Source organism: Gopherus evgoodei, chromosome 9, assembly GCF_007399415.2.
Source record: "Gopherus evgoodei ecotype Sinaloan lineage chromosome 9, rGopEvg1_v1.p, whole genome shotgun sequence".
NCBI classification, from domain to species: Eukaryota; Metazoa; Chordata; order Testudines; family Testudinidae; genus Gopherus; species Gopherus evgoodei.
Window position 1 is genome coordinate 5892396 of NC_044330.1, and position 25127 is coordinate 5917522.

The window sequence follows — 25127 nt, forward strand, 5'->3', positions numbered from 1 at the left end:
ATCCCAGCCCTGAGCTCCCCACACACAGCTCTGCCAGTGGCCCCCACTATCCCAGCCCTGAACTCCCCACACACAGCTCTGCCGGTGCCCCTCACTTCCGACCCACAGCCCCCCACTATCCCAACCCTGAGCACCCCACACACAGCTCTGCCGGTGCCCCTCACTTCCGACCCACAGCCCCCCACTATCCCAGCCCTGGGCACCCCACACACAGCTCTGCCGGTGCCCCTCACTTCCGACCCACAGCCCCCCACTATCCCAGCCCTGGGCACGCCACACACAGCTCTGCCGGTGCCGCTCACTTCCGACCCACAGCCCCCCACTATCCCAGCCCTGAGCTCCCCACACACAGCTCTGCCAGTAGCCCCCCACTATCCCAGCCCTGGGCATCCCACACGCAGCTCTGCCAGTGGCTCCCACTATCCCAGCCCTGGGCACCCCACACACAGCTCTGTGGTGCCCCACTCCCAACCCACAGCCCCCCACGATCCCAGCCCTGGGCACCCCACACACAGCTCTGCGGTGCTCCACTCCCGACCCACAGCCCCCTGCTAGCCCAACCCTGGCCCTTCATCAGAGATCCCTGAAATGGGAATGAACTGAGACCTGCCTGATGGATTTTGGCTTGGGAGCTAGGGCAGGGTTTGAATGGGGTCTCCAGGCTGGGGGTAAAGCACATTGGCCCCGATGCCCCCTGTGCTGGCAGGAGTGGTGGAGTTAGGAGCCCCTCAGTTCTGATGGCTGGTGCCTGCCCCTGGCTGTACGTCTCCCAGGTGCCTGCGCCCTGGCCTGTCCCAGGGGCACCCTTCAAGCCAGGCAATTTGATTCCTGCTTTTGCTGGCAGGTTGATGCCTGTTGGTTGCACTGGAAGGGGACTCTGTGCCCCTCACTTGACCCAGCCAGCCTGTGTCCCGCCCTGCGGCTAATCCATGCTGCTTGTCCAGCAGGTTCCTTACTGATGGGGAGGGCCTGGCCCCGTGCAATAATCCGCCAGCCCTGCCCGCCCTCAGGCCTCTCCTGGGCAGGACTGAGGCCCCGCCCCACTCTTCCATTGCACCTGGCCAGTCTCTGCTCCCACCTCTACTGCTGCTCCCGGGCTGCCCCGATGTGACCCCGTCCTGCCCCAGCACCTCCCCTGCCACAGCCGCCCGAGCCCCCCGATGCCTGAGCCTGACTGCGGCGTCTGCCCTCCATGCCCGCAGATCCTCCACAAGATCGACAAGGAGGGCGAGCGGCTGCCGCGGCCCGAGGACTGCCCACAGGACATCTACAATGTCATGCTGCAATGCTGGGCGCACAAGCCCGAGGACCGGCCCACCTTCGTGGCCCTGCGCGACTTCCTGCTGGAGGTAGACAGCAGGGGGTGGGAGGACGGCTGGCCCTGGGGTGTGTGGGACCATGTCCCTCTGTGCCAGGCGGCCCAGGCATCACCCCCGGAGCTGTATGCCAGCCACTGAGCCCCTGCAAATCCCACCCCTGCTGGAGGAGGCACCAGGGGCCAGTGCTGCTGCCAGCTGTGCCCCTTCCTGCGGGAGCCCAAATACGGGCCAAGCTGCTCAGAACTCCAGGGCCCAGCCCTGTTGGTTTCCCGGGAGTCGGGGGCCCCAGGAGGCTCTGGGCCTAGGTGCAGAGTGTGGGACATGGGCCCGCAGGTGCTGGCCAAGCCGGCCAGAAGGAGCCCCGGGAGCTCTCCCATCTCTGCCCCTCCCTGCCAGGCCCCTACTCTCTGCAGAGCTGGCAGGGGAGTAACATGCCTCAGCTCTAGTGGGGGACAGACTCGACCTGGCCGCTGGCCAGCACCCCACGGGCCTTTGGCAAGGAGCACGCTGTGCCCAACTAGGGGCACCTGTGGTCTGGAGACTTGCCTTCCGCTCAGCATGGTGCTGGGAGGGGAGCGCGGCCTGGTGGTGAGAGCAGGGGGCATGCCCCACTGCAGAGTCACTGTTAGGAGGGGAGTTCTGGCCGCAGGGGTGGCCTGTGCACAGCAGGCCACCCGCCCATGGAGCTGGAGCAGGGAGGTTGCAGCATGGTTCCGGGCTGGCTGGGGCAGCTGGTTCCATTCCTGCGAGTTGGCTGCTTCCTGGCCTGTCACCAGCCTGTCGGGGCCCACGACTCTGGATCTGGGTGTCTGGCCTATCGCAGCAGGCCCGGCCCAGGGCCCTGCTGGGCACAGGCTCCTGCTGTGAGCTCTCACCCGAAGGGTGGGTCAGGCCCAGCTGTAGCATGGACAGCTCTGGGGGCCCTGGCACTGCCAGCCCTCACCCCCGGCTCTCTGCCTTCCCAGGCCCAACCCACAGACATGAGGGCTCTGCAGGACGTGGAGGAGCCGGAGAAGCTGCACATCCAGATGAATGACGTCATCACAGTCATCGAGGGCAGGTATCTGGAGAGTCCTGGGGTGGAGAGTCCTGGGGCGGCTCCACACCGGCTCCTCCCCCCCCTGCTCCCCTCGGCCCCCCCTTTCCTGGGGCAGCTCCAAAACCAACCCCTTCCCCCTGCTCCCTTCAGCCCCCCCTTCCCTGGGGCGGCTCCACACCGGCTCCTTCCCCCCCCGCTCCCCTCAGCCCCCACTTCCCTGGGGCGGCTCCTCAGCCAACCCTCCCCCTCCTTCCCTGGGGTGGCTCCACACCGGCTCCTTCCCCCCCCGCTCCCCTCGGCCCCCCCTTTCCTGGGGCAGCTCCAGAACCAACCCCTTCCCCCCTGCTCCCTTCAGCCCCCCCTTCCCTGGGGCAGCTCCACACCGGCTCCTTCCCCCCCCCCCACTCTCCTCAGTTCCCTTCCCTGGGGTGGCTCCTCAGCCAACCCCTCCCCCCCCACTCCCCTCAGCCCCCCCTTCCCTGGGGCAGCTCCAAACCAGCTCCTTCCCCCACACACTCCCCTCAGCCCCCCCTTCCCTGGGGTGGCTCCACCCCCGGCCCCTCCGCACCCCCTACTCCCCTCAGCCCCCCCTTCCCTGGGGTGGCGCCAACCTGGCCCCTCCCCTTCCCTCCGCTCCCTTCAGCCCCCCCTTCCCTTGGGCAGCTCCACAGCCTGCCCCCTACCCCGACTCCCCTCCCCTCAGCCCCTTTCCCTGCCGGCCCCACCCTTCTCCTCTAAGCCCCCTTTCTCCATGCTCTGAGTGCCCGTGGTTGCAGTGCGGTGCGGGGTCAGTTCCTGGCCTGTCACTGGCCAGACTCGGCTTCTGGCCCCGGCTGTGCCCCCAGGGAACGCAGCCCGGCCTAGTCCCCCGGCTGTGTGTGTCCCCAGACTACCGCGCTGGGTGCCATGACAGGCCGTGTCTGCTCAAGGGCTGAGGGGCGATGGCAGAGCTGGGGGGGCAGGGGGCTGCAGGTCGGGGCTGAGGGGCGGTGACAGAGCTGGGGGGGCAGGGGGCTGCAGGTCGGGGCTGAGGAGCGATGGCAGAGTGGGGGGGGGCAGGGGGCTGAAGGTCGGGGCTGAGGGGTGATGGCAGAGTGGGGGGGGGCAAGGGGCTGAAGGTCGGGGCTGAGGGGTGATGGCAGAGCCGGGGGGGGCAGGGGGCTGAAGGTCGGGGCTGAGGGGTGATGGCAGAGCTGGGGGGGCAGGGGGCTGAAGGTCGGGGCTGAGGAGTGATGGCAGAGCCGGGGGGGCAAGGGGCTGAAGGTCAGGGCTGAGGGGCGGTGACAGAGCTGGGGGGGCAGGGGGCTGAAGGTCGGGGTTGAGGAGTGATGGCAGAGCCGGGGGGGCAAGGGGCTGCAGGTCGGGGCTGAGGGGTGATGGCAGAGCTGGGGGGGCAGGGGGCTGCAGGTCAGGGCTGAGGGACGATGGCAGAGCTGCGGGGGTGGGGCAGGAGGCCGCAGGTCGCGGCTGAGAGGCGATGGCAGAGCTGGGGGGGCAGGCGCTGAGGGGCGATGACAGAGCTGGGGGGGGCAGGGGGCTGCAGGTCAGGGCTGAGGGGCAATGGCAGATCCGGGGGGCGGGCAGGGGGCTGCAAGTCGGGGCTGAGGGCCGATGGCAGAGCCGGGGCGGGGCAGGGGGCTGCAGGTCGGGGCTGAGGGCCGATGGCAGAGCTGCAGGCGGGGCCCATGCTAAGCTCTGGCTTTGGCTATGGGGAGTGTTGTCTGCACACAGGGCTCGGCTGCCCTGATCCCTGGGGTGAGGATGCACTGCCCTGGGCCTCTCCCTCCAGGCTCCCCCTGGCTAGCTGGGGGCAAGGTGCTGCTCAGAGCCAGCTGGGCTGTCCCCGGGGGCTGAGTCCTCCCAACACCCTTCCAGCAGGGGGAGAGCTGTCCAGTTCGAGTATCCTCCCTCTGCCACAGATGGGGAAACTGAGGCCCAGCAAGGGGAAGGGCTACGCACATGGTCCCCCAGCGAGTCAGTGGCAGAGCTAGGACTGAAATCCAGGAGTTCTGCCTCCCAGCGCCCCTGCTCCGACCACTCAACCCCACTCCCTGGGCACTAGGCAGTGCCGAGTGCCTGAGATTCGAGCCCCAGGGACTCTGAGAGTGCCCGCAGTGTCAGGTCAGACACCGTCCCGTCGGCACTGGCCCCACCCATCTCCGGGGCTTGTCCCTCGGTTGTGGAGCCGAAGGATGGGCCCGGAGAGGGAGCCTCGGTGCCCAGGTGCCATTCCCGCCCGTTACATGCTGTAAGCCACTGCTCTGCCTTTGCCCGTCCCCTGCAGCCCTGGGTGAGTCATTTCTCTGGGTGCTGCTGCACTTGTTACTTTGCCTTTGCCCTCCCTTGTGTGTCTCCGGAGCACGGCCCTCAGCACGCACACCCCCGCCCCCGCGGCCACTCCCGCTGCCCACGGTTATCTGAACCGACGGGAGCGGGAAGCGACGCCGGGGCTAATCTGCAACGGCTTCCTAGAACTGAGCAGCGGGGACGGGAAGGGGAGAGAACAGCTGCTCCTTCCTGAGCCCCAGCGTGGAGGGTCCCGGGTGCCCCAAGCCTTCTGTGAGCTGGATCAGTGGCTTATGAGTGGGTAAACTGAGGCACAGAGTGGTGATCGTGACCAGAATAGAACTGGGATCTCTTAATTCTCAGGAGCCTCCTGCTTCCCATCTGCTTTGCTGCTGTCCTGCCCCCACGCTACCCTGTGCGTGTGCTGGCACAAGGGGCAGGGGTCGAGAGACCCCATCCCTGGGCGTTCTGGGCATGCCAGGGAATCTGGTGCTGCCCATCCCAGGCCTTCATTCCTAGGTGGCCCCCAGCGGACGCCTGGAGAGAGGACGGCATTTGGAGACTCTCCGGAAATGCTGAGCTCTCAGGACCCAGTGAAGGGTTTGGGAGGCAGGCTAGGGGGCTGGGAAAGGTGGCTGGTGGAGGGGCTGATGGCTCTGCAATGATGCAGAGGGTCTCAGCATGGGGGGATAGCTGGTCCAGGGGGCCCTGCTCCAGGACAGAAAGAGTGCAGCTCAAAGAATGTGGCTAATTATAGAGCCCCATGATGCGTTTGGTGGTATCCCACCCAGCAGGTGTTTGTGCAGGAACACATGTGGGTCTAGAACACCCCCCATGGGATGTAGACACAGAATCCTGCCAGATTTCCCCTCCAGCTCTGCCAGCACCCCTGAATCCGAGCCTGCAGCCCCCCGCCCTGCTCCTCTCACAGCCCGAGGAGCTCCCACCCCGCCCGGGCTCTCCCGAGGGCAGCAGCCTCTGCTGCGGGGGCTGTGCGGTTCGTCACGGCAGAGGGGATGAATCAGGCAGGACTGTGTGTCTTTAGGGACCGGCGATGACTCTTGCACGAGGGCTGGCAGTTTAATTGCAGGGAGGGATTCGTCAGCGGAGCCAGAGCGGAGGGTGTAGTTAATGCAGAACCAGTGTGTGCACGCCGCCCCGATTGCATCATGGGCTGGGGCTGGGACTGGGGCTGGGGCTGGGGCTGAGCCGCTCCAGCTGCCAGAGCTGGCGGGTTCAGCCACTTCCAGGCAGACGCTCTCTGGGCCACACGCCGGGAGCACACTGGCCCCGGCGCAGGGCTCGGCTGGGCTGCCTGCCCGCAGCGAGGAGTCAGTTCGGCGTGTGCCTCATTCCCCAGGAGACCCAACGGACCCGTCTGAGGTGAAAGGCAGGCTCTCCAGGGTCACTGCCTGCTGGCTGGGGTGGGGGTTCTGCTGCGCTGGGTCTGAGGGGGGCTAAGGCGAGCGCTGGCTGGGGGCCTGGCATGTGCTCTGAAAGAGGCCGCGGGGGCTAGAGGACAGAGACCAGAACCAGGAGTGTCTGTGTTCTTGGTGCAGTGACCCCTCAGGGAGCAGGGGGCAGGCACACTGCTCACCCCACCTGTGCCTCAGTTTCCCCCATGAAAGGGGAGGTCCATGCTGGGCGGTTAGAAGGGTGAAGTAGTGACACGGGGGAAAGGAAGCATCTTTGCAATGCCACTCGCTGAGTGCTGCTTTCGCTGTGAGATTGTTGCCATCGGTGGTTTGGAACAGTGACCATGGAGAATCTGGGAACCCGGATGGCAGTAGGTGGTACTGCCCCGTGTCATCCTCCTGTTCGCAAAGCACCAGCCCAAACAGACGGAGTTAGTGCTTTGCCACAGCAGCTGTGGGAGCTTTAGGCCAGCCCCGATGGGCTCGGTAGGGGGGTCGCCTGTGCACCATCTGCTGCCACGCTCTGAGGGGCTGGGATGGGACCCGGCTGGCTGAGAACCAGGACATGGCCCAGCGCTGTGGCAGGCAGAGGCTGGCGGGGCGGGAAAGGCGGCTGCCTGCGGGGTTGTGCTGCGAGGGCCTCGAAACCAGCCGCTGCTGGGAGGTGTCTCTCAACTGGCCTTGGCAATGCAATTCCCTGTGGCCATGTGCGGGGGGCCAGCCTTCCCTGCCCAAAGCGGGGGGGTCCACTGGGATGCACCTGGGATTGGGAGCTGGGAGACCAGGGTTCTAGTCCTGCCTCTGCCGCTGGTTTGCCGAGTGACTTTGGCCAAGCCACTTGCGTGCGTTGTGCCTCAGTTTCTCTGTCTGTGACTGGTGGGATAACTGACCCCCACCCGTTTGCCTCCCCTTGGGGATTCTCGGCCATATGTAAATCAGAAGCTGCCGGCCTATAGGGCCAAAGGGAGCCCCCAGGGGGAGAACACTAGCCAGCTGCATGACATGAGTTGTGTCTGTTGTCAGACCTGCTCCATCCCTCAGGGAAATGGTTCCCACAAGCCCTGGAAGGTTGTATATCCAGTGGGACCTACTTTGCTCCTGGCCAGAGCCCACCTGGGGAAATAGAACCCCCGATAATACAGCAGGACCCAGCTTCAAGCCCGTTAGGTTCTCTCCTTTGCTTGGGCCAGAGTGTAGGCCCACCGTCCCCCCAGCATTAAACACGAAGGGCTGGGAACTTCGCACCTTCGGGGCTGGGCCCAGCGTCCCGGATGGGGGGCGCTAGATGGGCCCAGCGGGGGATGCCAGAGCAGAGGGGTGGGCTCCTGGCCATGGGGCACTGGCCCCACGGGGAGCTGGGGTGATGGAGGGGAGAGTGACAGGGGCCCTGGTGGAGGGCTGCCCTGCTGGGGAGCAGCCCTCCCAGGCGAGGGAGGAGGCGCTGGTGCCCGTGGCTGAGTAATATCCTGGGCCCCGGAGCGGAGCCGGGGCTTGGCCGGGAGGCAGGGCTGCCAGCCGCCGGCTCCTGCCCGGCTCTGAGGTAAACAGGAAAAGGGCTGAGCCGGGCCTGCCGTGAGTCACAGGTAGTTCCAGGAAACACCAAGGTTCAGCCTGGGCGGGGATCCCGGCGCCCCCTCGCTCTGCAGCCAGGGGAGGGACCCAGGGAGAGGGTGGGGGGTGCTTCAGTCGCTGTCATTGATAATACACACTCCCCCCGGAAAGCTTTACGGGGGGGGTCTGTGTTCTCCCCCCATGACTCGCCCTCCAGGGGCTTGTGGGGCTGCTGCTGAGGACAGTGTGATGTTGATGGCCCAGTAGGGGGTGCACCCCACTGGTCGGTGCTGAGCCCGGCACCCCCGCCTGGCACTAGGGGGCGCTGAGCTGCGGGGAGCTGGCAGGGGACTCAGCAGGAGGCGCTGGCCCCAGTGCGATGCTCAGGGGCGCTGGTTCCAGTCCTCACTGTGGGGCTCGGGGCGCTGTGCTGCAGGGAGTGGGGGGGCTCAGTAGGGGATGGTGTGTGTGGGTTGACGGGAGAGCTGTGCTGCAACGGGGGTTGGCGGGGGGCGCTGCATTGCAGGGAGGGGGGATTGGTGGGAAGTGGGTGGGGGGGTCGACGAGTGGGGGGTGCTGCGCTGCAAGGAGCGGTGGGGGGTGTGGCGAGGAGGGGGGTGGCAAGGGAGCGGTGGCAGGTCGGCGGGGGCACTGTGTTGCGGGGAGCGGTTGGGGGGTTGGTGGGGGGCGCTGCACTGCAGGGAGCAGTTGAGGGGATCAGTGGGGAACGGTGGAGGGTCGGTGGGGGCATTGCACTGCGGGGAGCGGTGGGGGGGGATCGGCGGGGAACAGAGGGTCAGTGCGGGTGCTGCATTGTGGGGAGCGGTGGGGGGGTTGTCGGGGGCACTGCGCTGTGGGGAGTGGTTGTGGAGATTGGCAGGGAGCAGTGAAGGGTCAGCGGGGGCGCTGTGTTGTCAGGGTCAGCGGGGGCACTATATTGAGGGGAGCTGTGGAGACTCAGCTGGGGGTGTTGTGCTGGAGGAAGTGTGGGGAGCGGTGGGGAGCAGTGGAGGGTCGGTGGGGCGCTATGGTGCAGGGAGCGACAGAGATTCAGCTTGCAGCGCTGCATTGCTGGGAGCAGGGGGATCGGCGGGGAGCGGTGGAGGGTCGGTGGGGGCACTGCGTTGCAGGGAGCACTGGGGACTCAGCGGGCAGCGCTGCGTTGCGGGGAGCAGGGGGATCAGCAGGGAGCAATGGAGGGTCGGCGGGGGTGCTGCATTGCGGGGAGCATTGGGGACGCAGCAGGGGGTGCTGCACTGTGGGGAGTGGGGAGATTGGCAAGAAGTGATGAAGGGTCGGTGGGGGCACTGCATTGCGAGGAGCAGTGGGGACTTGGGCAGCGCTGCATTGCAGGGAGCAGGGGGATCAGCAGGGAGTAGTGAAGGGTCGGTGGGGGCGCTGCTTTGTGGGGGGTCGGTGGGGGTGCTGCATTGCGGGGAGCATTGGGGACTTAGCGGGCAGTGCTGCGTTGCGGGGAGCAGGGGGATCAGCGGGTAGCGGTGGAGGGTCGGCGGGGGTGCTGCGTTGGGGGGCGGTGGGGGCGCTGCATTGCGGGGAGCGTTGGGGACTCAGCGGGCAGTGCTGCTTTGCGGGGAGCTGGGGGATCAGCGGGGAGCGGTGGAGGGTTGGCAGGGGTGCTCCGTTGCGGGGAACGCTGGGGACTCAGCGGGCAGCGCTGCATTGCAGGGAGCAGGGGGATCAGCAGGGAGTAGTGAAGGGTCAGTGGGGGCGCTGCGTTGTGGGGGGTCGGTGGGGGCGCTGCATTGCGGGGAACGCTGGGGACTCAGCGGGCAGCGCTGCATTGCAGGGAGCAGGGGGATCAGCAGGGAGTAGTGAAGGGTCAGTGGGGGCGCTGCGTTGTGGGGGGTCGGTGGGGGCGCTGCATTGCGGGGAGCGTTGGGGACTCAGCGGGCAGCGCTGCATTGTGGGGAGCAGTGGGGATCAGCAGGGAGTAGTGAAGGGTCAGTGGGGGCGCTGCGTTGTGGGGGGTCGGTGGGGGGGCTGTGTTGCGGGGAGCGTTGGGGACGCAGCGGGGGGTGCTGCACTGGGGGTAGTGGGGAGATTGGCAGGAAGTAATGAAGGGTCGGTGGGGGTGCTGCGTTGCAGGGGCTGGTGTGGGGGTGACGGGGCGCTACGTTGAGGGGAGCTGTGGAGACTCAGCAGGAGGGTGTCAGCGGGGGTGCTGCACCACGGGGAGTAGTGGAGGGTCAGCAGTGGGTGCTGTGGGGGCAGTTCAGTCGGGACATTCTCCCCTCAGAGTCAGCACCCCAATGTGGTCCTAGGACTGCTGCTTGTGTCTCTTTCAGATGTGATGGGAATCTGAGGTCCCAGCCAGCAGTGGCCATTGACCATCCCACAGCAATTCCTGGGGCAGTCGGGCATCAGCCCAGTGTCCTGGCCAAACCCCACCTGGGGCATTGGCACACGGCTCCCCAAAATCCCCCTGTTGTTTCACTGCCCTGCAGTGCTAAGCAGCTGCCATCTTCCACCCCAGAGGTGGCTGCATTTCTCTGAGTGCAATGATTCTGCTAGGGCCGGTAACAGCCTGAGGGGCGGGGCAGGGCAGATCCCGCCCATCGGTGTTACATGCCCCATGCCTGTGCACAGCTCTCCTTGCCCTCCATGTGATCCCATGCAGTCCAGAGCCAGAGAGGGTATGTGGGACTGGGCACCAGGACTCCTGGGTTCTGCTCCTGGCTCTTGAGAGGGGAGCAGGGTGCCTTGGTCCCAGCTGGGGCCTGGGACTCGGGACTCCTGCGCTCTGTTCCAGATTCTGCTACTTAGTGGCCAGGTGAGCTTCGGCGAGTCACTTCGGCCCATGTGCAAACCAAGGACAATTCTGGCCGGTGCTGGGGGGGGCTGTGCGTCCCGGCAGGGCCCTGCGGTGCTCACCCTTCCAGTGCCAGAGTCTGGCCGTGGCTGGACACTTTCTCGTGTCAGTAACGAGAGCCTTTTTGTTCCTTAGGGCTGAGAATTATTGGTGGCGGGGTCAGAATAAGAGGACCCTTAAAGTGGGGCAGTTCCCCCGAAACACTGTGACCTCCGTGGCAGGGCTGTCGGCCCACGACATCAGCCAGCCGCTAAAAAACAGCTTCATCCACACTGGCCATGGAGACACCAACCCCCAGCACTGCTGGGGCTTCCCCGATAAGATCGATGAGTAAGAACCACGTCCGTCTGCTCTGCTTTCCTCTGACTCTTCACTTCCCGCGGCCCCGGGTGCAGGGACGGCCGAGTGGGGTGGGGGCCGTGAGTCACCGGCCCTCTGTGGGCATGGAGTCTGAGGGGATGCGTGGGGCCCATGTGGCTGTTTGGTTTGCTCTGGCTTCAGGCCGGTCCACCCTGTCTGTGACCCTTCCCTCCCTGCCCCCCGGAAGAGGCGCAGGCTGCTGGGGAGCCCGCAGGGAGTGTAGGCGCCAAGGGGAGATGCCAGGAATCGTGCTGCGTGGTGACCGTTTAGCTTGTGGAGTCTAACTTCCGCCCCCATTCTTCATACTAACGGGGCGCTCATGTGCATGGCTGATCTGCCCTCACGGCTGCTGGGGCTTTGGGAGGGGCTCGGGAACGCCAGCATTCGAGCAGGGGGCAGCAGGAGCTGGCAAGGCAGCAGGAGGCGCTGATCCCTGGGTGGGTGTTCATACCTCTCTTGGCCCCTTTGGCCCTTTGCCTGAGAGATTGGGGTCACAGCGCCATTTGAGCACTGTGGGAGGCCTGTCCTTGAGGAACCCCTTTCCCTTCTAATGGGGTGGGCCCTAAACTGCCATGTGTTGCTCCAAGCTGTTAAACTGCTGCCTTGCTCCACCCCAGAGGTGGCTGCATTTCAGTGAGATGAGAAGTTCCACCCTGTTGGTTGTGCATGTTTATAGCGTACATGTTAGTTCCAGCTTCTGTTAAAACCTCCCTTTTGTGGCTGCTCACAGATTTCCAAACCAAATCCGTGTCGTTGCCCACACTTGCTCTCGGCTCCCGGGAGAGGTTTGCTCAGTTTGAATTGTGTGTGTCCATGAAAAACCCTACGTCCCCATGTGCGACACAGAGAAACAATGCAACTACCGGGGGTCAAACTGGGCGCGTTTTGGAGATTCCGTCGAGCTCCTTTGGGGGAATCTGGACAGTGGGTTTACAGTCAGAGGCACGTACTGTTTCCCCCCTTTCTGGGTGTCTGAGACATGTCAGGGGTCGTGCCAGGAGAGTTTTAGCCTCTTGGTTCCCGTTCCCACCCAGGCAGAATGCCAGTAACTTCAGTGGGACGGGGCGGTGCAGAAACTGACGACAAAGCTCAGCTCAGCGAGCCGGCTCCCGCAGAGGCTGAGAAGGCCTGGAGCAGCAGGAGACAACGGTAGAATTATGTCCAAGTCCCCACAAAGCAGCCTCTGCCCCTGTCCCGGCTGGGATTCTTAACATTGGCTTGAAATCCTTGGGAGGCCTCTGCAGTGGGTGGATCCCATCTGAGCCCAGATGGGGTCCGTGACATGGGACATTGTAGTGTGGACAGGAGCCCTCCCTCGGGGTACATCTGTGCAGCAAAAGCTGGGCCTGGGCCTACCTGAGACAGCCTGAATCCTGCTGACACAGGGCAGCCTGGTCTTACAGACCGAGGATGTGCTCGGGGTCCAGGCCAGGCTGGCGCCACCCGCACTGCACAGCCTGCACTGCTACTGCCAAACGCTAGCTGGATTCAGGCCTGCCCACGTCAGCTGTTGGGTTCAGCCAGGCCACCAGGAACGTGGTCTCTGGGGAGCTGGGTCGTGCCGCCTGACCTCCGCACACAGCCGACATGGAATAACCGGTGATGGCTGGGGCTCTGCACGTGTCCGCAAATGCAGATCTGCCGGTGCTGCTCACTCCTGACCCGCAGCCCCCTGCCGCCCCAGCCTCGGGCTCCCCCCCCAGCTCTGCCACTGTCCCTCACTCCTGACCCACAGCCCCCTGCTGCCCCAGCCCCACACTCCCCCCCAGCTCTGCTGGTGCAGCTCACTCCTGACCCACAGCCCCCTGCCGCCCCAGCCTCGGGCTCCCCCCCAGCTCTGCTGCTGCCCCTCCTGACCCACAGCCTCCTGCCACCTCAGTCCTGGTCTCCCCCCCACAGCTCTACCAGTGCCCCCCAACCCCGACCCGCAGCCCCCTGGTAGGCCAGCCCTGGGCTCCCCCCCCCCAGCTCTGCCAGTGCCCTTCACTCCCGACCCGCAGCCCCCTGGTAGGCCAGCCCTGGGCTCCCCCCCCCCCCAGCTCTGCCAGTGCCCCCCAATACCGACCCACAGCCCTCTGCTAACCCAGCCCTGGGCCCCATTACACAGCTCTGCCAGTGCTCCATACCCAGCTCCTGCCTGGCTACACTCTGGCACTAGGCTCCCTGCCCTGCTGCTTACAGGACCGGCGCCAGGGTTACTCACGCCCTAGGCACACGGCCCTTTCGCCACCCCCCGCGCTGATCCCGCGGCTCCGGTTGACCTGCCGCAGTCGTGCCTGCGGGAGGTCCACCGGAGCCGCGGGAGCAGCCGACCGTCTGCAGGCACGAGTGCAGCAGCTCCACCGGAGCCGCGGACCAGCGGATCCTCCACAGGCACCTCTGCGGCAGGTCAACCGGAGCCACCTGCCACCCCCCTGGCAAAATGCCGCTCCCTCAATAATGCCACCTGCCTAAATTGTAGCACCGGCCCTGGCTGCTTATCTTTATCACCCTCTGCATCTCCCTCAAATCTTTCCCACGACCTGCCCAGCAGGAGCCCTGTACTGCCCTGCCCAGGTGTGGAGCAGGGGATGTGGCATCCAGGCCAGCGTGTACCCAGGGAGAGGGAACCTACGCCCAGGCCTCCGGATCCCTCCCTCTCACTTGCCTGGCACTTTCCCACCACACCCTGCTTGGCACAGCTCACTCAGGGAGAGCCCAGCCCTGGCCCTGCCATCTCTGGGCACTGGGCCTGGCCTTGCCCTGTGTCCTGGCCCTTGGCTGCTCCTGGGAGCCCATCCCAGTCCAGCCAGCGTGTGGGGATGGAGCTGGGGGAGAGACTCTGGAGATGGTCTGAGTGGGGCCAGGGGAGTGTGAAATCCCCCCAGAACTCAGCCCCTCAGAGCCGCCACGGGGTGCAGCCTGTAGGAGCTGGACAGCGGAGACTTTGGCTGTCGTGGGGGCTGAGTGTATGGCCCCCCAGGCACACACATCAAGGCCAGGGAGAGGCTGGGTGGCCTGTGGTTACAGCACAAGGCTGAGATTCTGGGGACCCCACGTCGATCCCCTGCTCTGCCACTGCCATCCTGTCTGACCATGGCCACATCCCTTAGCAGCCCGCCACCTGTTCCCGGGGTGAGAATCTGGCCCTGCCCCATGGGTGGGGGCTGTCAGCTGCTGGGGATTGGCAGTGCTAAGGGCTAGCCCCAGTCAGTGCCTGGGAGTGGAAGGGGTGGCAAACGGGCTCCTCGGCTGGGAGGGGTTAGTGGGCTCTGCTGGTCTTGAGCTGGCCCAGGGGAGACCCGAGCAGCAAGGCCGGCTCCAGGGTTTTTGCTGCCCCAAGCACCGGGGAAAAAAAAAAAAGCCACGATCACGATCTGCGGGAGCTCTACTGCCACTGCTTCAGTCTTCAGTGGCAATTCGGCAGCAGGTCCTTCGCTCCAAAGAGCCGGACCCGCTGCCAAAGAGCAGAACATGCTGCCCCTTCCCCGTGGCCGCCCCAAGCACCTGCTTGCTGGGCTGGGGCTTGGAGCCCCCCCAGCCCTGCCATGAGGCTCTCCCACCCTGGAGGGCCCTGCAGATGGGGCTGCGCGGCGCCTTTCAGCCACCAGGCCCCTGAGCCGAGAGGATGGGACTGGGCTCCTGCCTGAGAGGGGAAGCGTCATGTGGCCGGGTGCCAGGATTGCCCAAGGGCCGAGGGGGTGAGCCCCTGGCGAGGGGCGCGCTGCTGACCATCCTGCATCTTCTCTTCCTGCAGGCTGTACCTAGGAAACCCCATGGACCCTCCCGATGTGCTAGGTGTGGACCTGAACGCAGCCAGACCCACCCAGCTCCCGAGCCGGGCGAAAAGTAAGCCATGCTGCCACGCTGCTGCGGGGCACTGCCCAGGCAGGCATGCCTGCAGCCTGTGCCACATGGCCTGCAACAGTCCTGGACCCCAAACTACCAGTCCCAGCGTGCAGTGCTCCTTGGGACCGTGGCGCCTGCCATCCCCAGCACTTGCCTGCTGGGACCTGTAGTCTCCACAGGCCGCTCGTTCCCCTTAGGGGAGGGCAGCTGCAGTAGGATGCCAGGCAGCCCCTGGCTGGGCTCCCAGGCCACGTGGTGCCACGGGGAGAAGAGCAGGCGCCGGCCTTAGACCTTCTGCCCTTCTGTCAAGGGAGCCTTTCCCCGGCGCTCGACCATCTCCATGGCCCAGCTGCCACCCTGGAGCCATGCTGTGTTCAGGTGGGGCTGAAGCCCAGGAGGGAGGTCCGAGGCACAGACCTGCCATGTCAGGACGGTTCTGTGACGGGTTTCAAATTCTTGGGCACCCTTGAAAATTTTTGGATGCCCAGCTGGAGACTGCTTCGCCCTGACTCTCTGCAGTGCCCCATGCCTGCCACTCCCAGTGACCCAGGTGGAGCTGAGGGGGCTCCAGCCCAGCTGGCTCCCGTGCAGCATCCAAACTCAGGCCACGTCGGAGAAACCCAGCATTATCTGTTCCTGCTGGATCCCTGGGCTCCGGCAGTCCTGCTGCTCCCTGCTCCATTACTGAACCAGCGGCCTCCCTGCTTCCTCTGATTTTTCTGCCTCTGCGCTCTGCTAGCTAACCCCTCCTCTCTCCTCTGGGGCCTCTCTCTTCTCCTGCAGGGGAGCCACCACCTCGGCCACCGCAGCCGACGATCCTCCTTACTAGTAAGTCGGGCCAATTTCTGCTCCTCTCCTCTCTCTTATCTCCTCGCTCCTCTCTGCCAGGTACGGGGGCATGCAGGGGGCTTACTGGCCAGGGAGCTGCTGGCTCCCTGCACCAAGACTCTAGGGCTAGTGGGGTGCCAGCCAGCATGGGCACGTGGGGCACAAGGAGAGCTGTGTCGCCAGCCAGCCCCGTGCATAGACACAGACATGCACACGCCCTGTGTGAGCAGCAGCGAGGGCACTCAGAGCGCAGGCAGTGCCAACTTCCCTGCATGGCCCTGCTCAGGGTGCCCCAGCCCTGCTCCCCAATTGGGGGCAGAGGTGAGTCCCTGCTCCCTGCCCTATTCAGTCCTTCATCTCTTGGCTGAGCTGGCTGGCCACAGCAGAAGCTGGTAGATTCCCCGTCTTCTCCCACCACCAGGCACACTCGACTGTCACATGCACCTGGGCTCTCCGTGGGACCAGCCCTCAGCTCAGTGACTCGGGCCCCTCTCTGCTTCCCACCCGCCGGCGATTCCAAACGCCCTCTGCCCCGTGGCCCACTGACCTGGACTCTTCTGCCCATACTAACCTCTGGGCTGGGCTGGAGGCAGGTAGAGCAGGTGGAAGGCTGCTGGACGGGCAGAGTCTGCAGTGAGAGCTGGCACCTCCAGGAGTGTTCCGCCAGGGAGCAGAGCCCGGTGCATGGGGTAGGGGGCGTTGGGTGCATGCAGTGAGCTCCAACCCCAGACCTAGACCTCTGTGGCAAAGCTCGGGGATACCTGATCCAGGCAAAGCTTAAACAGAGAGCAGAGGAGGGGACAAGGTAAGGGGCAAATGCGTGGTGGTCCTGGGTTCAGATCCTGCGTGGGTCAGGAGTGAACACTGAATTTTGGTGGCCTCCCTTCCTAAGCCCCTGTTTCTGCTTGTCAGTTTCACAAGCCCATCATCCAGGAAGCCTGTGCTTGGGAAGGTGGATTCACCAAGGGCAAGTCAAGCCTGACCAACCTGATTGCCTTCTATGACGAGATAACTGGCTCTGGGGATATGGGGAAAGCGGTCGACATGATCTATCTTGACTTTTTGATACAGTCTCCCACAGTATTCTTGCCAGCAAGTTAAAGAAGTATGGGCTGGATGAATGGACTACAAGGTGGATAGAAAGCTGGCTAGATTGTCGGGCTCAACCAGTAGTGCTCAATGTCTAGTTTACTGCCCGGCATCAAGCGAGTGCCCCAGGGGTCGGTCCTGGGCCGGTTTTGTTCAACATCTTCATTAATGATGTGGATGATGGGATGAATTACACTCTCAGCAAGTTCGCAGATGACAGTAAGCTGGGGGGAGAGGTAGATCTACTGGAGGGTAGGAGTAGGGTCCAGAGTCACCTAGATAAATTGAAGGATTGGGCCAAAAGAAATCTGATGAGGTTCAACAAGGCCAAGTGCAAAGTCCAGCACTTAGGACGGAAGAATCCCATGCACTGCTACAGGCTGGGGACTGACTGGCTAAGCAGCAGTCCTACAGAAAAGGACTTAGGGGTTACAGTGGACGAGAAGCTGGATATGAGTCAGCAGTGTGCCCTTGTTACCAAGAAGGCCAACGGCATATTGGGCTGTGTTAGTAGGAGCATTGCCAGCAGATCCAGGGAGATTATTCCTCTCTGTTCGGCACTGGTGAGGCCACACCTGGAGTATTAGTTTTGGTTCTCCCACTACAGAATGGATGTGGACAAATTGGAGAGAATCCAGCGGAGGGCAGCGAAAATGAGTAGGGGGCTGGGGCACATGATTTACGAGGACAGGCTGAGGGAACGGGGGTTATTTAGTCTGCAGAAGAGAAGAGTGAGGGGGGATTTGATAGCAGCCTTCAACTGCCTGAAGGGGAGTTCCAGAGAGGATGGAGCTCAGCTGTTCTCACTGGTGGCAGATGACAGAAGAAGGAGCAATGGTCTCAAGTTGCAGTGGGGAAGGTCTAGGTTGGATATTAGGAAACACAATTTCACTAGGAGGGTGGTGAAGCACTGGAATGGGTTACCTACGGAGGTGATGGAATCTCCTTCCTTAGAGGTTTTTAAGGCCCGGCTTGACAAGGCCCTGGCTGGGATGATTTAGTTGGGGATTGGTCCTGCTTTGAGCAAGGGGTGTGACTAGATGACCTCCTGAGGTCCCTTCCAACCCTGATCTGTGATTCTGTGATTCTAAGCCTGTGCTCAGGAGGGGCCCAGGGCTGGGCTGGCAGGGGGCTGCGGGTCAGGACTGAGGGGTGCTGGCAGAGCTGGGTTTGGGGAGCCCACAGCTGGGACTGTCAGCCCCTCGCAGGCACATGCTGAACTGCTCTGTATATGTCCCACAGCAGGGACAGCACCGTCTCCTCCTCCCGCGGTATGGCTCTAACTGGGGAGGGGCCCGGAGTTCTGCACCACTCGTCCCACCAGGACTCCAGGCTGGGCGTGGTACTGCCTGGGGAAAGAGTCCTCAGCAGGGCCTGTTCCCAGGCCGGGCAGGTGCAGGGGTCACCCCGTCGGTGCCTGGCCCATGGTCGCCCTGCAGTGCTGAGATCTCCCCCCTCCCTGTGTTCCAGAGCCCTCGTACGACCCCGTCAGCGAGGAGGACTACCTCTCCACAGGCCTCAAGCGGCTGTGCCTGAGGAAGCCGGGTCCCCCGAAGGGGCTGAAGCTGGCAAAGCCGTCGGCCTGGGTGTCGGGAACCAAGGTGGGCGAGCGGCAGCTGAGCAGGGCCAAGAGTGGGGGCCCCTCCTGTGGTGAGGCGCCGCTGATTGACTTTGGGGATGAGCCGCCCCCCGCCACCCCCTCGCCGGTCGGGGAGCTGAGTGCCCCATCCCTTGCCAGGCTGGCCATGGAGGCTTTCTCCCTGCTGGACAAGACACCCCCCCAGAGCCCCACGCGGGCACTGCCCCGGCCCCTCCACCCCACCCCAGTGGTGGACTGGGATGCGCGGCCTCTGCCCCCGCCACCAGCCTACGACGACGTGGCGCAGGACGAGGCCGACTTCGAGGTGTGCTCCATAAACAGCGTGGAGAGGCTGGTGGGGCGGCTGACCTGGGACGAGGACAAGAAGGCAGCAGAGGAGCGAGGCTCGGCGCCGCTGGAGGACAACCTCTTCCTGCCACCCCACGGGGCCAAGCAGCAGCAGCCCAGCCTGGCGCAGACCACTGAGATCTTCCAGGAGCTGCAGCAGGAGTGCATGAAGCGGCTGCACGTGCCCCGGAGCCCCGTGCCCGGCCCCAGCGAGGACAAGCCGCAGATCCCGCCCCGTGTGCCCATCCCGCCCCGGCCCCTGCGGAGGAATGAGCCCGGGCGCTGGTCGGGGGAGCTGTCCCCGGCCTCGGGGGGCGAGGAGGACCAGCCACCCCAGATCCCGCCCCGCGACCCCTTATCCCAGCCCAGCTCCAGGACTCCCAGCCCCATGGCACTGCAGGTGGGCTCCCCGCAGCAAAGGGCCAGCTTCTGCTCCCCCTTGGCCCTGGCCGCCTCCCTCTCCACCTCCCCAGGCAAGGCCATGCCCACCACACAGAGCTTCGCCTCGGACCCCAAGTATGCCACGCCCAAGGTCATCCTGGCGCAGGACAAGGACAGCGCCAGGGGCCCCTGCATCCTGCCCATTGTCAAGAATGGCCGGAAGGTGAGCAACACCCACTACTACCTGCTGCCCGAGCCCCCAGCCTACCTGCACAAGTACCAGAAGTTCTTCAAGGAAGCCCAGAGCCCTGCGGAGCCAGCGCCCCACATGGTCAGCACCGCCACCGTCCGGCCCATGGTGCAGCAGTCCAACTGCTCGGCCAACAACAGCAACCCCGGCCCCCGGGGGGCGCTCAGGGCCTCCTGCAGCATCCAGAACATCATCTACGACAGCAACAGCGATGGCTGCCGGGCCGCCGAGAAAGTGCGGCTGGTGAGTGGCTCCTCGCGGGGCGATTGGTGAAGGGGGCCGGGCTGGCCAGGGTCAGGGTGGGGCCAGCTTGAGCAGGGCCTTGCCCCCGGCCGCATGGAGAGCTGCTGCAGCACTGCACCAGCTCTGGTGTGGGACGAGACCATGCCTCCCCCACAGAGTTCGCAGCTGGGGGAGATCCCAGGGGTCAGTGCGGGAAGCTGACTCTGCTCAGCCTGGGAGAGCAGGTCTGTGCCTCACCTTTACTGTGCCTCAGTTTCCCTACTCTCCCCAGGGCCCTCTCTCAGAGGCGGCAGGCGAATGAATTGGGTGCGAGTGGACTGAGCCTCTCAGAGGGGGCAACCCCGTGCAGCGTCCACGCAGCATGATGTACCGGGTGGGGCAGCGTGGAGTGAGATGCCTGTTCCTACCCATTCAGTGGGCTCCAGGCTCCAGCCCCTTTTGCCAGCGTGAATGTCAGAGCCAGCCTGTGCCCAGACCGGATTCTCTGGGGCTGATCCTGCTTGGTTGGGCCTGCATGACTCCCTCGCCACCTGTGCCACTCGTGTGCATAGGTGGGGCAGACACCGAGCCCTACCCCGGCACACCAGGCCCAACAATCACGTCAAGGGCACCAGTGGGCTCAGCTCTGGCTGGCTGCGCGGCTGCCTCTGCCCAGCGAAGCACAGTCACTGGAAAGTAGCTGGTGTGACGGCATTGGCACTGCAGGCCCCTGAGCCCATAGGGCACCAGCCCCAGGGCTGCCCTGAGAGAGAGGGCGTTACCGCCCTGCCCTGTGCCTGCTCAGGGCATGACTACCCAGCCTGCAGCACTAGTGTGCCCCCGCCCTGTCTCAAGTGCCCCCAGGACCTGTGCTGGGCTCGGTCCCTCCGGAGCACAACTTGCGCCCACGGATCCAGCCACCCCCTGAGCCCGTCCTAAGACAGGACACCCAGAACTGATCCCTTCTGGCCAGGCTGGAGATGGCCCCCTGACCCAAACGCCCCTGCAGCTGGAGATCCCTGCTTGGGGAGCGTGGAAAACAGGCCGGGACCTGGCTGGGCTCAGATGAGCTGGCTGGAGGGACTGGCAGCCGGGACTCCTGGGTTCCGCTGGCGGCCCTAGGGGCCATGTCTCCTCCTCTCTGCACCTTCTTTCCCCATTTGTGCCCCGGAGGTGAGAGGGGAGCCGTCCGTGATCAGCAGCCATTTGGGCAGGAGAGCAGGAGATCTGCACCAGCGCTGGACGGCATGTTGGGGAACAGGGGTGGGACCACTTGGGCGCTTCCCTCCCCAAGTCCTGTGGCTCGGGGGGGGGGGGGGGAAGGAGTGACCCCCTTTCCCCTGCTGGAACCCTAAAGCCAGGCCCTGTCTCCGGCTAGTGCCACAGGCACCGTCTGGAGCGGGGCCCAGTCCTCTGACCTTGAAGGTCTGGGGCACCACCTGCTGTTCCAGCATGAGATTACAGCCTCTCCCCGCAGGGGCCACAGAGCAGCCTGCGGGGCGGGGCCAGGAGATCTGGGGAGGGGCCACAGGCTGCAGGGGATGTTCTGCTAGAAAGGGGGCAGCCATTCCCCACCAACCCAGCCTGGGCATCCAGCAACCATTGTGGGGGGGGACACTGTCACCATGGACAAGTCACTGTCTCTCCCGCTCCGGTGTGCCTCAGTTTCCCCATCTGTAAGTGGGGCTGATGTGACGCTGCCTCCCAGCAGGGGCATGAGGGTGGCTGATGGTCCCAAATGGCTGGAGATTGAGTGAAAGGAGCTCCACGATGCCGAGCTGCGTTGCCACTGCCGCTGGGGCCCAGACACCACGAGAATGGACTCCTCAGCCATACCCACTGACACAAATTGCACTGGTTGCTTTCCCCCTTACTGATGCCCGTAACATGGCCTTTGGGTGCTGCTGAAACCAGCCCCTTCCGGCCTGGTGTGCAGAGGGCACTGAGCTGCCCTGGACGTGCTGCCCTCAGACTGTTCAGTGGGGCCCAGCAGAGCTCCCAGCTCCCCACGACTCAATGGGCTGTGAGCCCTCAGCTACCTTCCAGCCCCCTGGCAGTGCCAGCCTGTCCGGACCCAGCGCTCACGGGGTGCGTCTCCACAGGTGCAGGAGATGGTGCATGGTGTGACCACCGAGGAGTGCCAGGCCGCCCTGCAGAACCACGGCTGGAACGTCCTGCGGGCCATCCAGTATCTGAAGGTACCGGGCAGGGACCGGGGGGCTCTGGGACCCCCTCTCCCTCCACCCCACAGGCCATGGCTGGAGCAGAGCACCACTGTCCTCTGTCCAGGGTGGGCACCGCAGCAGCTGGTCCCCTGCCTGCAGGGAAGGCCGTGGGTTTTGGGGCGAGAAGACCTGAGTCCTGGTTTGTGTGACAGCACCGAGCCTGGAGCACCACCTGCTGGGGGTGACCTGATCCCTTGTGGGGGACGGGGCACTCGGTGCCAGAGGGCCCAGGAGCAGAGCTGGGCATGTGCACCCTCCCATCTGACCCGGGTACAGTCAGCACAGCCCTTTGCCACCGCCCCCCCCCCCCACCCACTGCACCATGTCTGCCTATCAGACGCTCCTTTGGGGGATGAAGAGCCGCAGGAGAGCCCACCCCGCTCCACTCTACGCGTGAGCCAGGCTGGCACAGCTCCTGGGGGATGGTGGGATTCTGTGTGGACATCATCCCGACCCCTCCCACTGCCCAGGGCGTCCCCGACTCACCCTCTGTGCCCTGTGGTTTGCAGGTGGAGCAGCTTTTCTGCCTGGGCCTGAAGACGAGGGGGGAGTGCCACAGGGTCCTAGAGATGTTCGACTGGAACCTGGAGCAGGCCAGCTGCCACCTGCTGGACCCCACCAGGCAGAAGTACGCCGCTCCCTGACCCCAGCCCCTCCGCTGTGCTGGTGTGGCAACCCGAGGGGTTCGCAGCCTCAGCACGAGCTCACGGGGATCCCCCTTTCGTAACCTGGCCGCTGGGCCCCTCTAGGGGCACCACAAGAGCTGCTGCCTGCCCGGGTGGGCCAGGCTCCATCCCATCACTTCTTGGTGACTTCTGCAAGAGGAGTCACAGCTGTCGCCCAATAGGACGGACGCCACTCAGAATCGGCCCCAGGCGGACAGCTGTGGCCACGGAGCCTGACCCCCATCCCTGGCAGGGCCCAGGGGGGTCCCAGCAGGGCTAGGGGAGAAAGGGCATGTTCCAGCCCAGGGAGAGACTGGTCGGGCAGCCGATGGGGCTCAGACCCAGAGAGCCTGATGCTGTGGGGCACCCCTATGAGCACAGAGGGCCTACTGTGTCTCAGGCTTGGGCCCCCAGCTCACCTGCCCCCCTTGTCCCACAGGCGGTGACGGCAGAAGGCTGGGAAGCTGAGTCAGACCTAGAGCGGGCACCTCCCACCTCTGCGGTGCCTGCCCTCCTCGTTGGAAAGCCTGACCAGGGACTCGGGACTGGCGAGGGGCAGCCCCTGGGACCCCGCTGGGGGTTGCCCCAGAGCTCGCTGGAGAATTGTTTTGTAAAGAGAAATGTAATTTTAATATATATATAAATGTTCTATTGGAGAGGAACCCGGTGCCCCCCGGCTGTGTGCTGCACCCTGCCTGCCCCTGGGTCTGGGCTAGCAAAGGGAGGTCAGGAGTGGCCTCCCCTGGCCCCCGGCTCCAGTGCCAGGGGGCCCAGAGGAAGAGAGCAGCACTCAGCGCAGCTCCTGCCCGCCTTGGACCTGGCTCTTCTCTCCCGAGCTCCATGAAAGGGATGGAGCCATCACCTGGGGCCTGCAGCGCCAGGAGCCAGGCCTGGCCGGCATCCTGTGGCAGGCAAGGGCCAGTGTCCCGCTGACCAGCCCTGCAGCAGTCCAAGGGCCCAGAGGAGAAGGGCACTTCCAGGACAGGGGGCAGCGTCCAGTCTGGTCCTGCCCGGCCCTGGAGTGGCTGGCAGAGCGGGCGAGGAGCCCGGGCTCACTCCATTGGCAGGGCTGGGCGAGGGCAGACACGGGCTCAGGAAGCATCAGCCACACCTCTGCCCTCCATGTGTTTGGCAACCCAGGGGATTGGGGTGGGGGAAGAGCCCGAGGGCATAGAGCTCATGGTGGGGCCAGTGCCACCCCCCATCAGCCCCAGGGTGTCCTCCCCCAGGCTGCTTTGCTTCCACGCCCCTATTAGTGGCCTCATCCATCGCTGGGGCGGTGCCCAGGGGCCCCATAGGGGGCACGGGTGGCAGCAGAGCCCACTGGCACCGAGAAAGGCAGAGAGACGGGGACAGTTCCTGCAGGCGCAAGGATTGGGGGGGGGGGCAGGGATTGGTGGCAGTGCCCATGAGCCCTGTTGGGAGGCAGAGATTGGGGGCGGGGCTGCACCTGTGGGCACAGGGGTGGGCACAGTGCCTGTGGGCACTGTCTGGGAGGCAAAGAGCTGGGGCAGGCCCACGGATGGGGCCAGTGCCCATGGACGCAAGGCCAGAGGGCTGGGGCAACGCCCAGGGGCATCGTTGGGAGCGGCGCCGAAGGACACAGGAATGGGGGGAGGGGGGTGGCCATGGGCACAGGGATGGGGGATGCACTTTGCCTGTGGAGGAAGCTAGTGCACTTGGGGGGGAAGGGGGGGTGTCTGCCCCTGGCCAAGGCTGCAAGGCAGGAGAGCTGTGGGGGAGGGGCACAGGGCCCCCATCCTGGAGCAGAGTTTGTGACTCGCTTTGACGTGCGGCGAAGGGCCCCAGCTGAGCGTCGCTCACCAGCACCTGCCGCCCCTTTAATGCCCTTGACGGGGTCTGATGGGTTACACACAAACACACACACCCCTGCCCCCAACAGGCTGCACTAGGGAGCAGCGCAGGGTCCCAGTCCCCAGTCTGTCTCAGACCTGCTGGGTGACCTTGGGCAGGCCCCAGCCTCGCAATGTGCCTCAGTTTCCCCTCCTGCAGCATGCGGTGAGGGCACTGGTGTCCCAGCTCATCCATGTCTGTGAAACACATTGTGTGTGTGTGAATCCTCCACAAGCCCCTCCCCCCAGTACAGCTCGTACCCCTGATCTGCTGGGCCCCAGCCTCTGTGCCACCCCCCCCCCAAGTACAGCTCGTACCCCTGATCTGCTGGGCCCCAGCCTCTGTGCCACGCCCCCCCCCCAAGTACAGCTCGTACTCCTGATCTGCTGGGCCCCAGCCTCTGTGCCACGCCCTGGTTGGAGCCCAGGCAGCGGTGGACGGGGTGGGAACGGACGTCACACCACACGTGAGTCCTCACCACAGGGCTGGCTTAGCATCAGGGCCCCAGGCAGCCCAGGGGACTGTGCCCTCCCCAGGGGGGCCTCCAGGGGAATGGGGATGGCTCAGGTGTGGGGCAGGAGCGGGGGGAGGCCGCCAGAGGCTGTGGCAGCAGCGGCAGGTTAAGGTTTCCTGGGGCCCTGGGCCACAGCAAACGGGGGGGGGGGGGGGGCCTTCCCTCCTGCCTGCAGCCCCCTCCCCCCCGTTTCTGCCCCTTTCCTGGTCCCTGCCCCTCTTCCACCAAGCCTGCCCCCCCCCAAAGACCGGAGAAGCACTGGCCCCCTGCTATGGCCTGCAAGGCTTCAGTGGGGCACCAGAGCACCTCCAGTCCTGGGGCCATGGGGGGGGGGTCCAGGTGCTGGGGGCTTCCTCCGCTAGCCCCCCAGGCTTTTGCGCATGACCAGGGCCTGGGAGCTGGGGTTTCTCCCACCCTGCAGCTTCTGCCAGGGCCAGGGCTTACCCCATGCAGCCCTCCTGCCTAGCCACCGGGGTAGCCAGGGGCCTTGTGGCTAATGTGCCACTGCGTGGCAGCTTCTTGCCCAGCTGTAAGGCTTGTCCCC

General features: G+C 65.0%; 1 protein-coding gene across 8 annotated transcripts in view; it reads left to right on the forward strand.

Moving 5' to 3' along the window:
* The window catches only part of TNK2 (tyrosine kinase non receptor 2), a 70733-nt gene extending 47856 nt beyond the window's left edge, over positions 1-22877 (forward strand). For 6 of the 8 annotated variants that reach the window (XM_030575323.1, XM_030575321.1, XM_030575325.1 and 3 more), the window contains 9 exons: positions 1203-1349; positions 2285-2379; positions 10576-10770; positions 14537-14628; positions 15412-15456; positions 18016-19346; positions 21428-21523; positions 22060-22178; positions 22655-22877. In XM_030575323.1, the coding sequence (XP_030431183.1) occupies positions 1203-1349; positions 2285-2379; positions 10576-10770; positions 14537-14628; positions 15412-15456; positions 18016-19346; positions 21428-21523; positions 22060-22178; positions 22655-22661 (2127 nt within the window). In that variant the 3' untranslated portion in view covers positions 22662-22877. The remainder of the gene's footprint in view (positions 1-1202; positions 1350-2284; positions 2380-10575; positions 10771-14536; positions 14629-15411; positions 15457-18015; positions 19347-21427; positions 21524-22059; positions 22179-22654) is intronic. The other 2 variants (XM_030575327.1, XM_030575320.1) reach the window with 2 other exon arrangements.
* Positions 22878-25127: the final 2250 nt, after the last annotated feature.